The sequence below is a fragment of the Cavia porcellus genome, unplaced genomic scaffold (assembly GCF_034190915.1).
Source record: "Cavia porcellus strain 051 isolate PalLab524CR breed Dunkin Hartley unplaced genomic scaffold, mCavPor4.1 scaffold_18, whole genome shotgun sequence".
Taxonomy (NCBI): domain Eukaryota; kingdom Metazoa; phylum Chordata; class Mammalia; order Rodentia; family Caviidae; genus Cavia; species Cavia porcellus.
In genome coordinates this window covers 57,344,002-57,357,662 of record NW_026947501.1, presented here as the reverse complement: position 1 = coordinate 57,357,662, position 13,661 = coordinate 57,344,002, and the positions used below count along the sequence as shown (strand labels likewise).

At 34.4% G+C, this 13,661-nt stretch overlaps 1 protein-coding gene across 4 annotated transcripts in view; it reads left to right on the top strand.

Annotated features, from left to right (window-relative positions):
- LOC134470270 (zinc finger protein 420-like) overlaps positions 1–13,306 on the top strand; it is a 50,609-nt gene extending 37,303 nt beyond the window's left edge. For 2 of the 4 annotated variants that reach the window (XM_013147362.3, XM_013147361.3), the window contains 3 exons: positions 549–675; positions 1,135–1,230; positions 9,356–13,306. In XM_013147362.3, coding sequence (XP_013002816.1) covers positions 555–675; positions 1,135–1,230; positions 9,356–11,973 — 2,835 coding nt within the window. In that variant the 5' untranslated portion in view covers positions 549–554 and the 3' untranslated portion in view covers positions 11,974–13,306. The remainder of the gene's footprint in view (positions 1–548; positions 676–1,134; positions 1,231–9,355) is intronic. The other 2 variants (XM_063230026.1, XM_063230025.1) reach the window with 2 other exon arrangements.
- Positions 13,307–13,661: the final 355 nt, after the last annotated feature.

Below are 13,661 nucleotides of genomic sequence, written 5' to 3'. Positions count from 1 at the left end.
TGTTTATGTGCAAATTGTTGGGTAAGTTCCCTTTGGTCTTCATTGTTTTGTCAAGGTGATATAGCAGAGCCTCACATTCAAGGCAGAGTTAGCAATTAGTAAAGGGATACATATACATTGTAGCACATTAATGCATGTACATACTGGGTTTTGTATAGTGAGCCCTTTTCCCACTTTGCCTCCTTGGTACTTAACTGGAAGTTGGGAGGAGCAATTTGGTACCCCAGCAATACCAGTTCTCTCTGCTTCTCTTAATTGCTTTTCCAGCAAGGGTTTAACTCTTTCCAATCAGGATTCACTGTAAACCTCACTAAACCATTTCCCTCCCAGTTCCCAGCTTTTCCTACAGTATTTACATTGGTTTTGTGGATCACATATCACTTTCTTTGCTTAGATTATAAATTAGAGAACATCACTGTGTTAACTAGTCAAAACCATAACTCTCCAACTTGTCTTTCATCTTGTGTCACATTAAGAATTCTGTCAGCATCCACATGGTCAATGTGCTGTTTGTTGGGTGATTATTTATTTATTTATTTATTTTTCAGGAGCTGATGACATTTAGAGATGTGGCCATTGATTTCTCTCCAGAGGAATGGGAATGCCTGGACTCTGCTCAATGGAATTTATATAGGGACGTGATGTTAGAGAACTACAGAAATCTGGTCTCTCTTGGTGAGGATAATGTCTGTAGAGAATTCCTGGTGCATTAAAAATGTTAATTTGCTTTGTAGGCATCTCTCAGGTTCTTTTGTTTTGCATGAATCACTTTCAGATTCTTGCTTTGAAGGAAAAAAAATTGGGGGTTGCTGGAGTATACTTAAACATATGTATTTCTTGTTTTAACCTTCTCTTTTCTTGTGATAATTTACAACCCTCACTGAAGACTAGTGGTGATTATAGAAATTCAGTGCTATAAAATATTGTGACATATATCTTATAGTTCATTTTTTCTTTTATTTTTGATTTGGTACTAGTTGGAAGGGAGTTCATATTATGCAAATTGATTGTCTGTCAGGAAACAAAATTTGGAAAAGTACTTTTCCAGCATCTTCTTATATCTTTCTTGTACTAACCAAAGTATGGGTTAGAAGTGTCCCAAGAAAGCATTGTGTTCTATTTTTCAATAAATAGGTCTTGCTGTATCTAAGCCATATCTGGTCACCTTCCTGGAGCAAAGGAAGGAGCTTTGGAATGTGGAGAGAGAAGAGATATTAGCCATTTTCCCAGGTAGGTAGGAACAGAGGAGACAGGTAAGAAGTCCAAATGTTAAAGAGGAAGCCAGACTTTAAAATGTCACTTGAGGTACTCACATGGTTGTGAATGTCTATGATCCCAGCATTCAGGAGTCTAAGGCAGGAAGATTGTGAGTCGGAAGGCTAGCCCTGTCTTAAAAAATGAAAGATGGATGTATGGTTGGAGAAAGTCTGTCCCAGTGAAAATGATTTTTTAGAAGCTTAGGCTTATTTCTCTTTGTATCCCAGAAGGGCATCTCTTGCCCTGTGTTCATGATGTTTTAAGAGACCTCCAAGGCTCCTTCTTACCACACATTTACAGTGATAGATAAATTCCCTCCCATTTACCTTTGAGAGTCTGCACGATGGCTACTTTCTCATTGCTTTGCACATTTCTAAGGACCTCTGTGCTAAGACACATAAAAAGTTTGTTGGATATTATCTAAACTACTTATTCAAATTGTGTCATCAGAGCTCTTTATAAATGATTATAATGGATCTTCTGTGAAATTTTTCTGCTGTACACTGAATGTTAATGACACTCCATGTCTTTTCTTCATGGGTATTATATAGTCACAGCTGAAAATTATAGTTATCTATAAAGATTTAAAAAATGGTACATACATGTTTATTCCAGATTTTATGAGTTAAAGTTTATTCTATTTTTCTTGTTTTGTAATTTGTTTTTGTTTCATTTTGGGGGGTAGGTTCCTTCACATCACTTAATGTTTTTAGTTTTTTATGTATATATTGAATGGATAGTAATTTTCAATACTGTATACTTTTGGCAGTATATGGTGGATTTCAAATATTTATGAGCTGTTTGTCTGTTGCCAGTAAAATGTATATATATTTTTATTTGCATGCAAAAATATTACCACTGTTTTGTTCATGACTTAAATATTAGAAAATATTCAATAGAAGTGTTGATTTGTGCTGAGTAATAAGTACATCAGTATTTGTGGACATTATTAATGAATTAATTTCCTTGTCTAAGAGTAACACCTAAAATATAAGGTAGCTTTTGAACATTTTAAAACTTTTGTTTCTCTTTAAAAAAATTTTGTGATCAATACCCCATAAAATAAAATATATTTAAATATTTTTAAGTGTACTATTCATAATTGTTCAATATATTCAAGTTGTTATGCAGCATATCAGTATAAAGCTTTCATCTTGCAAAATTAAAATGCAGTACCCATAAAAAATAAGTGCCCATTTCTGTCTTTCCTTTCCATATCACAAACACCATTCTGCTTTCTATTCTATAAGTTTCACTGTTTTAGATGTATAGGTGGAGTCATATAGTAACTGTGAGTGGCTTATTTCACTTAAGAGTAATGTCCTCAAGATTAATCATTATTTTAAGATGTTAGAATAGTTCTTACCTTTTCATTGTTGAATAGTATTCTGTTACTTGTGTATTCTAAACTTTATTCATTCATGTCAAGGAACGTTTAAGTTGTTTCTACTTACTGGCTGTTGTGAATAATGTTCCAGTGAACATCAGTGTACAAATATATCTAGATTTGTTTGTATATATGTACTGTGTTCTTTGTCTAACTTCATATCAGCATTAAACTATTTGATTACTGTAAATATGCTTTGAAAGCAGAAAGCATTATGATTTCAAATTCTTCTTTTGAATATTGTTGAGTTATCACAGACCCTTGATGTAGCGTGATTTTCAGAATGACTTTGTATTGGGGCAAAAATTAATATGAGAATATTGGTGGAGATTATATGGAATTTCTAGGTTACTTTTGGTTGTATAGATTGTTTAGCTGGGTGTGGTAGTCTATAGTTGTAATCCTAGAACTCTGAGAGGCTAAAGCAGCAGGATTGCAAATTTAAGTCTAGCCTAGAGAACTCAGAAACTGAATAAGACCTTTTCTCAAAATTAAAAAGTGTGTATGTGGGTTAAGAATGTAGCTCAGTGAGAAGGCTCTGAGTTCACTCCCCAGTACTCCCCCAAATTGTTGCTACATGTTTTTTGATTTTGTAATTTCTTTTCCACTGTTGATCTCTACTTTTATTGTTAGAAAAGAACTTTACATATATGAATTATATATTTTTAAATTAAATTAAATTAATAGCTAGTTACTTGATTTATTTTTTGGTCTTTTTGAGACAGAGTTTCACTATGCAGCTCATGCTGGCCTTGAACTCATTTTGTAGCCCAGGCTGGCCTCAGGTTTGCAGTAGTCCTCCTGCCTCATGCTGGGATTACAGGCGTATATGCAACACCACGCCTGGCCTAGAACTTAATATTTTAAAATCTATTAAGACTTTTTGTGTGCCCCGGCAGTTGGTTTGTCCAGGATATAAGGAGCTATTAAGAAGATTGTATATATAGGTCTAGTTAGTTTATTATTTTTATAGTCCTCTGCTTTGTGTTACTATTCTGTCAGGCTTTATTTTCCTTTACTATACTTGAGGGAGTGAACCTCCTACTGTTGTGTTGCTTCCTATTTCTTTAATTCTGTCAATTTTGCTTCTTATGTTTGAGACATGCTATGTGAGTCTCTATTTTATATGTTTAACAATTTTATATATATAGTTAAAGTATTCTAGAGTATTATCCCTTTTATCATTAATAATTTTTATCTCTTGTTAAAGTTTTAGACTTAAGGTATATTTCATTTCATATTACTGTGACTACTTTTATTTTGTATAAGAATGGCCAACCCTGTTTTCTTTTATGTTTCACATACACCATCATTTTCAACCTTTCTCTTTTAGTCTGTTCTTACATGTACAAGTTCTGTAGACAGCATATACATTAGACCCTTGAACTCAATTTGCTTTTGAGGGCTGGTTGTAACTCTGGTTGTAAGTCAAGACTATTTTTCCCATAAGAAATAATAGAAACACTCATAATACATTCTGAAACTCCCAAAGTACACTTACTTAACCTCATAATAAACACCAATAATATTTCTAGTGTATTCACCAAAAAGTTATAAAATGTGCCTAGTTTACCAGAAACAATAATTTCGTACAGACTCACCATACAAGTTAACATATTTGGCTTGAAGGAAGGAAGGATGAAATGGAAGCTGGTTGTTGTTTAGGAGAGTCTCCTTCCATAAGAACAGCAGGACTCTGGTTCTCTGGTGTCCTGTCTCTTTTTGGGAGAGTGTGTAGCTCACTAGGACCTGCTTCTAGCTCACTAGGTGTCATCCTTTTCAGAACTAAAAGCTGGTCTAAGGTTGTCTGTTTGTCTTTTCTTTATGACATGACATTGTCATTAAGCAGGTGAATGCAATGATTGGCTTTTTCTCTGTCTGGGTGAGTTTTCTCTACAAATGTTGTAGCTCTGTCCATTTTTTAATGATTCCCTTTATATCAGAAAAAAACTTTGCTGCACTGATTGTTGATACTCTCTCTCTTCTTCAAAGAGCTTCTCAGTTGCCATTCTCTGTTTCTTAGCCAAAATTTGCTAAAATTCCTTTGTAGACAATTCCTCTGAGTGTTCTTCCACCAGTTCCTCAACATCACCCCTGTCTACCTGCAAACCTATGGACTCTGCTATGGTAACAGTGTCATCAACCACAGGGTCAGTTGAAGGCAGAGTCTCCTCTACACAGCCTTCAAAGTCTCTCTCTTGTATAATTTTAAACCACACTTTCTCCCAGACAGATTTCAGTGTCCTTAGAGAAGATTGGCTCAAGATTTTTTAACCCCACCCAGGAGAGAATGTTGTAATGTTCCTTCTCAAGCTCTTTAAGGGTTAAATCTGTACCTGAGGTCATCCAGAAGCACTTCAGGACAGTTCTGTGGTGTATAGCTTCTTAAAGTTAGTTGTAACCTGCTAGTCCATAGGCTACAATAGAGGATTTTATTAAGTGGAAGGAACTTGACTGAGAGACATGGGAATTCTTCAGCCAATTCTTTCAAATCTCCGGGGTGAGCAGGAGCATTGTCTATAATGAAGAGAGTCTTGAGTAGTACACTTTTGTACTCCAGGTATTTCTTAATAGTAGGTCCAAAAGCCCCCTGACATACTTTAAAAAAAGAACTGTTATTACTCAGACTTTTGCATTAGATTTCTACATGACCTCTTGTCCATTCTTCATGGCTTTGTGTTTTCTGAACACTCTCAGGGTCTCAAGAGTGACAAACCAAGAGAGACTTGATTGAGGTCACTATTTGCATTGGCACATAGCAGTAAGCTTAGCCTATCCTTCATGGGCTTGTGACCAGGAAAGGCCTTTTTCATCACTGTTGAAAACTTGAGAGCAAAAGCCATATCTCTTCATTATTTTGAAGTAGTGTATATAATTTTTAGCAGCCTTTTTGTCAAGGTGGCTGCTTCACCTTGCCTAGTTACACTATGAGCAAAAGTTCTTGCTTTAAAATTGTGAAACCACCCTTTACTGGCATGAAGTGTTTCACCATTATCACTCATTGATGGATTATCTTTTTATGAGACCTGTATAGCCCTAGCTTTTTCACAAATTCTAGACTCAGATAGGCTATAACCCGCCTTACTTTATCCATAGTAATAAACTAAGGCCTTTCTACCTCATGTAACACTGTTGATCATGACTGAGTAATTTGAGTAACACCTTTAGCAATGTGAGCTTCCTTCTACAGATCTTTTCTCTATAAAATCATTTAGATGGTGGGTTCTGATGTGCTGTACTAAATATTAGTGAATTGGTCACACTGTCATATTTTTCCACAATTGCCTTTTTCTTTTAAATAGTAGTTGCTTTCTTTGTTCTATTTTTTTAAAAAAATTTATTTTATTTTATTTTTTTTAATTGGTACCAGGGATCGAACTCACATCTGCCTGCTTGCAAGGCAGGTGCTTATGCCACTGAGCTAATTCCCCAGCCCTGTGGTTGCTTTCTTAAGCTTCTCTTTCCCTAGCTTCTTTCCCAGATTTTTGGGGGCCAATTTGATAACAGTAATTGTAGCAATTATATAAAGTACTGACTGAAATTACACCCACAAACAAACATCTGGGTTCAGACTGACATTTACGTATGCTTTTCTGGCATTGTGAATCTTTATTTACACCTGCACAACTGGCCAGCATTTGGGTTGCAACTCAAAACTTTGGTTGTAAATTAAATCTAAAATTCTGGTTGTAGCCCAAGTTGTTTGTAGGTGAGGCTGGTCATAACTCAAAGGTCCACTGTAGTTTGATTTTTTTAAAAAAAATTGAATCTCATTAACAAATGCATATTTTTCTGATTAAGTATAAATTCTTTTATATTTGAAGAAATTGCTGAAAAGGAAGGACTTATTTTTGGTATTTAGAAATTATTTAATTAATATTGAAATAGTATTACTGAAGTTTAGTTTGAAATACTTTTTAAGCAACCCAAGCTCTGAGTTGTATTATATAGGGTTTCCTATAACAAAATTGGCTTAATAATTTAAAGTTGCTCAGTCAACAAAAACACATAGAATCCCTTGATTCCTACTTTCAGCTGTGCAGTCGGGCAGCTTCTTTTATATCTGGCTCCACCCTCAGCCATAGTGACCTCTCCCTGGGAGCTGTTCATTGCTGCACAGTGGATAGCAGATCTGCTCTCACTCAGCCTAGATGCCAAGAGGCATTTTCCTACCTAGGTGGAAGGAGGTGGAAGGATAGACTTGAGAATCAAGTCAGCTCTGGTTGTGCATCTTGTCATTTCATTTACTAGATGGTATCACCTCGTGAAATACCTTTTAGTTATTTTTTAAGCAGGTAACTAAAAAATTACTTTTCAGTCATTCATATACTGAATGATTTTTGCCCTGAAAATTGTGTTAATAAACCAAGATCTTTGAATACTAAAGAAAGAAAAAAGACAGTGTTTTATGTATTGTAATTGTTTTCTCTATATATATTTTAATGTCGAGCTTCATTTTTTTATAGTGACATGTGTTTGCCCTTTCCCCATTCTTCTTTGTTTATATTGTCATTTACATGACATTATATAAAAAGCACCCTAAAGTCCCAACACTGTAATTTATTGTATATATGTAAGTATGTATCTAGTGGTATTGTGGTTTGAACCCAGGGCCTTTGCAGTAATGTACATCTCCAGCCCCTTTATTTTTCATTTTTGCTCAGGGTCTTCCTAAGTCACTAAATTGTGCATGCTGGGCTTAGAGTTATAATTCTTCTGTCTCAGCTACCCAGAGTACTGGTGTTGAAGGCATACATCCTACACTGTATTTTAAATTGGTAATAAATCCATTTTAATTCCTCACGAATATTTTAATTTTGCTCTTTCATGTTATCAGTGTCAGAGTAACCATTTTATGTATCCTTTAGCAGAGGTTTATGATAATTTTTAAATGCTTTTTCTTTCAAATTCTATAGCAAATAGAATTTGTTTTTGTGTTATGCCTCTTTTTCCCAGAGAGCATTAGAATTTCATGCTTTATGTTGCTGTGAGCATTTTATTTTTCAGTGGAAATTATTTTCCTTACTATTTCTGGTAGTCTAGGTCTAGCTAATCCAGTAAGTGAATTAATCTAGTAATTGCACCTGTGAGCCAATCACTTCCAAAAGCCTCATCTGGAAGCCCAGCAGGCTTTGAGTAAACATCTAAATATAAGTGATCACATTGAACAACAGTGTGGAAGTTTATAAAGAAATCATAATTCGAATGATTATATGATCCAACAATTCTCAAAATACCACCAAAAAGAAATGAAATGATTATGTTGAAGAGTTGTTTTCACTACTGTGTTCAGTGCATCATTGTTTCACAGTAGCCAAGAACAGCAACAATGTTAGTGCCCATCAATAGATGAACAAATAGAAATCCCAAATCAAGTGGATTACTATTTAGCATTAAAGAAAAACTTGTCATAGCAACATGGGTGCACACTTAAGAGAACATACAGACTTCATGTGATATGAAGTAAGGGAGACAACAAAATAAATTACAGCATGATCTTATGTGGAGTCTGCTAATGTGGAAATCAGAAGTTTTAAGAGCCTAACATTGATTATTAGGGCTGTGCTTTTTATGGGTAATGGTCAGAGTAATGTTGGAAAAGGGTACAAAATTTTAGTTTAATACATATGAAGAATACAAGAACTCTACAACATGGTGAGTGTAATTAATATATGCTTAATAAATGATAATAGAGTGTAAAATATGCTAAGCACAAAAATAATTTTGTAATATAGTGCATGTGTTATTTATCTAGATTTGGAGATTCTAGCACATCTACACTTTAAAATGTTATGATATACTTCATAAATAAATAGAATTTAATTTGCAATGAAATCAGTAGTAATAAAAATTTTTTAAAAATTTCAAAACTGAGTCATTTGTCCCCAAGTAAACCTATTACATATTGAACTCTGTTTCAGGATAAATAAGCAGAATTAAAAATGAACAAAATGAAAATCCCCCAAGAAAGCCAGCATTTGTATGTTTTTCTCTTGTTTTGGATGCTCCCCCAAGCGTGGTGCAGTCATGGAGACAGCTGAATCTAGCATTTGTGGTTGGTTGTTGTCTAGCACTGGGATTGGCAGTGTAAGTGCTGCATCCACACGGAGCTGGCATGTAGTTTAAGGGCGGAAAGGAGGCATGCTTTCCCCTTTTTGCCTTTTCACTGTTGTTGCCTTTGGCCACCATAAACAGCCATGTTCCCCTGCCTTGGAACCAGCTAAGTATGGAATGAAACCTCCAAAGTTGTAAGATAAATAAACCTTTCCTTCCTTCAGTTTGGGCGACAGTTATTTTGTCTTAACAGTGAGAGAAGATTAACCAAGATACCTGTTTTTCTGTCCTGTGGGAGAAGATAGGAGTTAGTTTGGTTTTGTTTTGTTCTTTTGTTTTTTCCTAATTCCACAATGCTCTAGGGAAAAAGATGATCTATGGTTGACAAAAATAGCAAATATCTTTTTCTTCCAATATGGTATTCCTCTAACCCTCCCCGCCTGCCATGTTGTGCTTATCTGGAGTGCTATAAGCCCTTAGTTTTGGAAGCTTTCACAAAACAATATAGTCAGTATATTTTTAAGTTCGTGCATCTCTAGAGTCGTTACAGTTTACTATTCTCCTATCCCACTGATGTCCTCAGCTTCATTATAATTTGCAAAGTATATTCCCTGCAGTCTATTATGTGAGGTAACTGGCTATTTTAATTTATTACAGCTGAATCTTCTCCTTATACCCAAGACTTTTCAGGAGAGCAGTGCATAAAACATTTGTTCCAGAATATGAAAAAGGGAAGATATGGAAATTATGGCCCTGACAGTTTATTCTTAAAGAAAGAATGGAAAAGCATGGATGAAAGTGAAAGTCAGAACATTTGTTACGACGGACACGATCAATGTGTGATACCTGTCCACAGCAAAAAATTGTTTGTCCATGGAGATCAAGAACATACATCATCTCAGAAAAAGTCTCAATTTATGCTAGTTACTTCTGAAGAGCCATGTGTTTCTATAAGTGAGTGTCCACACCAAATTTTGAAACATAACTTTCCTCTGAAAGGAAATACAGAGAATCTGAAAAGGGGCCTACTTCATGCCACTGAGTTAAACTTTAACTTAAACATTTCTATTGACAATAGATTTAAAAATGAAGATATTAATAAATATGATCAGTCTGAGAGTCCTTTTAGAAAAAATGCATCTTCCAGTCAAGAAAGAACTTTTCCTTTTGTCAAAATACACAGTTTTAATGATTATGAGATGTTTACTTACCCATTATTGCTTAACCCAAATGCAGAGATAGATATCCGGAATGTACACTACATTCATAATGAAACTAGTAAGATGTTTGGCCAGGGGTCTAGTATAAATAATTACATGTATACTTACATTGGTGAGAAGATACATGAATATGACGAAACTCATAAAAACTTCATCTATGGCTCAAATCCTTGGAAACATGAGTGGACTTGTTTTCCAGAGGATCTTTACCAAGACAAAAAATGTGGGAAAATCTTTAAATACTCAAATTTTGCTACCCTTCCAAGTATCTATGTTCAAAACAACACTTACAAATATAAAGAATGTGGCAAAGCTTTAAATCAAATTTCAGGCCTTGTTCAACATCAGAAAATTGATTCTGGAGAGAAATCTTGCAAATGTAAAGAGTGTGGCAAAACCTTTACCCAGGATTCAAGGCTTAAACAACACCTGCATATTCATGGTGTTAGAAAGAAATCCTGCAAATATAAAGAATGTAACAAAGCTTTTAATCAGATCTTAGGCCTAACTCAAAATTTGAGCGGAGACCAGCCCTACAAATGTAAAGAATATGGGAAGGCCTTTACCCAGGATTCAAGACTTAGACAACACTTGAGAATTCATAGTACTGGAGAGAAACCCTACAAATGTAAAGAATGTGGCAAAACCTTTAATCAAACCTCAGGTCTTTCCCGACATCAGAGAATTCATACTGGAGAGAAACCTTACAAGTGTAAACAATGTGGCAAAACCTTTGCTCAGGACTCAAGCCTTCGACAGCACCAGAGAATTCATACAGGAGAAAAACCCTACAAATGTAAAGAATGTGGCAAAACTTTTAACCAGATCTCAGTCCTTACCCGACATCATAGTATTCATACTGGTGAGAAACCTTACAAATGTAAAGAATGTGGCAAAGCCTTTAACAGACTTTCATATGTTGCACAACATTACAGAATTCATACTGGGGAGAAACCCTACAAGTGTAGTGAATGTGGCAAAGCCTTTACCCTGTATTCAAGCCTTAGAAACCACCTAGGAATTCATAACACTGGAGAGAAGCCCTACAAATGTAAAGAATGTGGCAAGGCTTTTAATCAAATTGCTAACCTTTCTGTACACAAAAGAATCCATACAGGAGAAAAACCCTACAAATGTAAAGAATGTGGCAAAGCCTTTAACGTTCGTTCAAACCTTACTCAACATCAGAAACATCATACTGGAGAGAGACTCTACCAATGTAAAGAATGTGGCAAATCCTTTATTCAAATTTCAAACCTTATTCAACACCGGAGAATTCATATAGGAGGGAAGCCCTACAGATGTAAAGAATGTGGCAAAGCTTTTAATCAAAGCTCAAACCTCATTCGGCATCAGATAATTCACTTAGGAGAGAAACCCTACAAATGCAAACAATGTGGTAAAACCTTTAATGGTTCTTCAAATCTTACTCTCCATCAGAGAGTTCATTCTGGAGACAAACCCTACAAATGTAAAGAATGTGGCAAAGCATTTAAACGAATTTCAAGTGTTACTGTACACCAGAGAATACATACTGGAGAGAAACCCTACAAATGTAAAGAATGTGTCAAAGCTTTTAGTGATTGTTCTGCCCTGATCCAACACAAAAGAATTCATACTGGTGAGAAACGATACAAATGTAAAGAATGTGGGGAGGGCTTTAATAAAAGCTCTCGACTTACTGTGCATCAGAAAACTCATAATGGAGGGAAACTCTACAGTTGTAAAGAATGTGGCAAAGTCTTTAGTGATTGTTTAACCCTTACTAACCATCACAGTGTTCATACTGGAGAGAGACCATACAAATGTAAAGAATGTGGCAAAGCCTTTAATGATCGTTCAACTCTATCTCAGCACAATAGAATTCATACTGGAGAGAAGCCATACAAATGTAAAGAATGTGGCAAAGCTTTTACTCAAAGCTCACACCTTACCCGTCACCAGAGAATTCATACTGGAGAAAAACCCTATAAATGTAAAATATGTGGCAAAGCTTTTAATCAAAGCTCAAACCTTACTCAGCACCAGAATATTCATAGTGAGGATAAACTCTAAACATGTAAAGTGGAAACTTTTTTTGTGTGTGCCAGGGATCAAACTCCTGACCTCGCATTTGCCAAGTAGGCACTTACGCCACTAAGCTAAATTCCTGACCAAAGTGGCAACTCTTCAGATTTTAAACTTCATTTATGTAATGACTGGGAAAACATTTGATGTCAGAGTACCACAAAAAACATACTGGAGAAGAATCCTTCATAAATGTGAAATGTGTAGCAAGCCTTATTTATGCCTTAGTTTCATATAGATAAGAGAGTTCTTTCTAGAGAAAAATCTTACAAGTATAGAAAACCTGGGAATTCCTTCAACATTTGCTTAAAGCTTACTGGACACATTAGTGGATGTGATAAATTAATCTTGACTAGATATCAGAGAATAATACAGAAAACATCTCTGAAAGAATAGAAATTTAACTTACAGAATATTCTTTTGAAAACTGAATAAATCACAGCTCTCAAATCATGCTTTGAAGAGTAGGATCCCTGAAAGTTTTTAATCTATACATTTCTTTACAATGTCTTTGGAATATTTGCAATTATGCATGATTTTTGTAAGTAAAAGTGTCTGATGTTTTTAACTTGTATTTGAATGATGTCTTTCTGTCACAGACATTCTGCTTAAAATTCTAGATGACATAATATACAATTAGGTAAATAATTGAGTGACATGTTTATTAATCCTTTTCCCCAATGTCATTAAATGCAAATTATTTGGAGAATTATTATTTCTAATGAATTTTTATCTATTGTTTCTGGTAATTACTGAGAAATTATGATAGTTATACAAATGATACTATAGGTGTATTATACCGCCTTTTCAAATCTTGAATTACTGCTTATAAAATTTTTTCCTTTAATTTTTCATTTGTTCACTCCTTTGAATATAGAATATAAACTTTGATTTAGATTTACATTGTATATTTTAAATATGCAAAAATTTTTATAAAATGACAAGCTTGATTAGCTTTTGGAACAAGAGAACAATCAAAGTTGTGATTGTGTGTTCATGAATGTACATGTTTATATATACCTATCTTGTGAAGAAAAAGAAATTATAAAAATGAAAGCTCATTTTAAAATACTTGAAAATGTCCAAATGATTAATGTCCCATATCTTTAAAAGTCTCATTTCTACAAGATAGTTTTGAGTTTTAGAATTTTCCCATGCCAATTCTTTTTTTATTTGAATTTAACTTGTTGAAACCCTAACATGACTTGTTCAAAGCTTATGAAATACTATTAAATCTGTTAAACATGATTTTTGTAACAGTTTGAATATGTATTCTAAAGATATATTTTCACACCATATTAAAAAACCTTTTATCATTGTATTAAGTTTACACTTTAGTGGACGAACTAGGTCTTTTTTATGTTGTTTCAATTTGACAAATCAAAATTGTATGAATTCAGTGAGTGAGTTGAGGTGAAAGTTGGATAGACTTCAAAAGTCATGAAGTTGACATTTGTATGAAACAAACAACTATGCTGTTTACACAACATATTCCATAACTAAGAGAAGTGTTTCAGTTTGCTTCATGTAGTAGAAAGATACAGAAGAGATGACATTACTTTTACATGTGTTCACATAGACACATTGATCACTTAAAAATGTTTTGTCCAGTTTGTCTGTGCAGGATTAATTGGCCTACTGACCTTTGGAATTGGTATGTATTTTTTTGTTCTTTT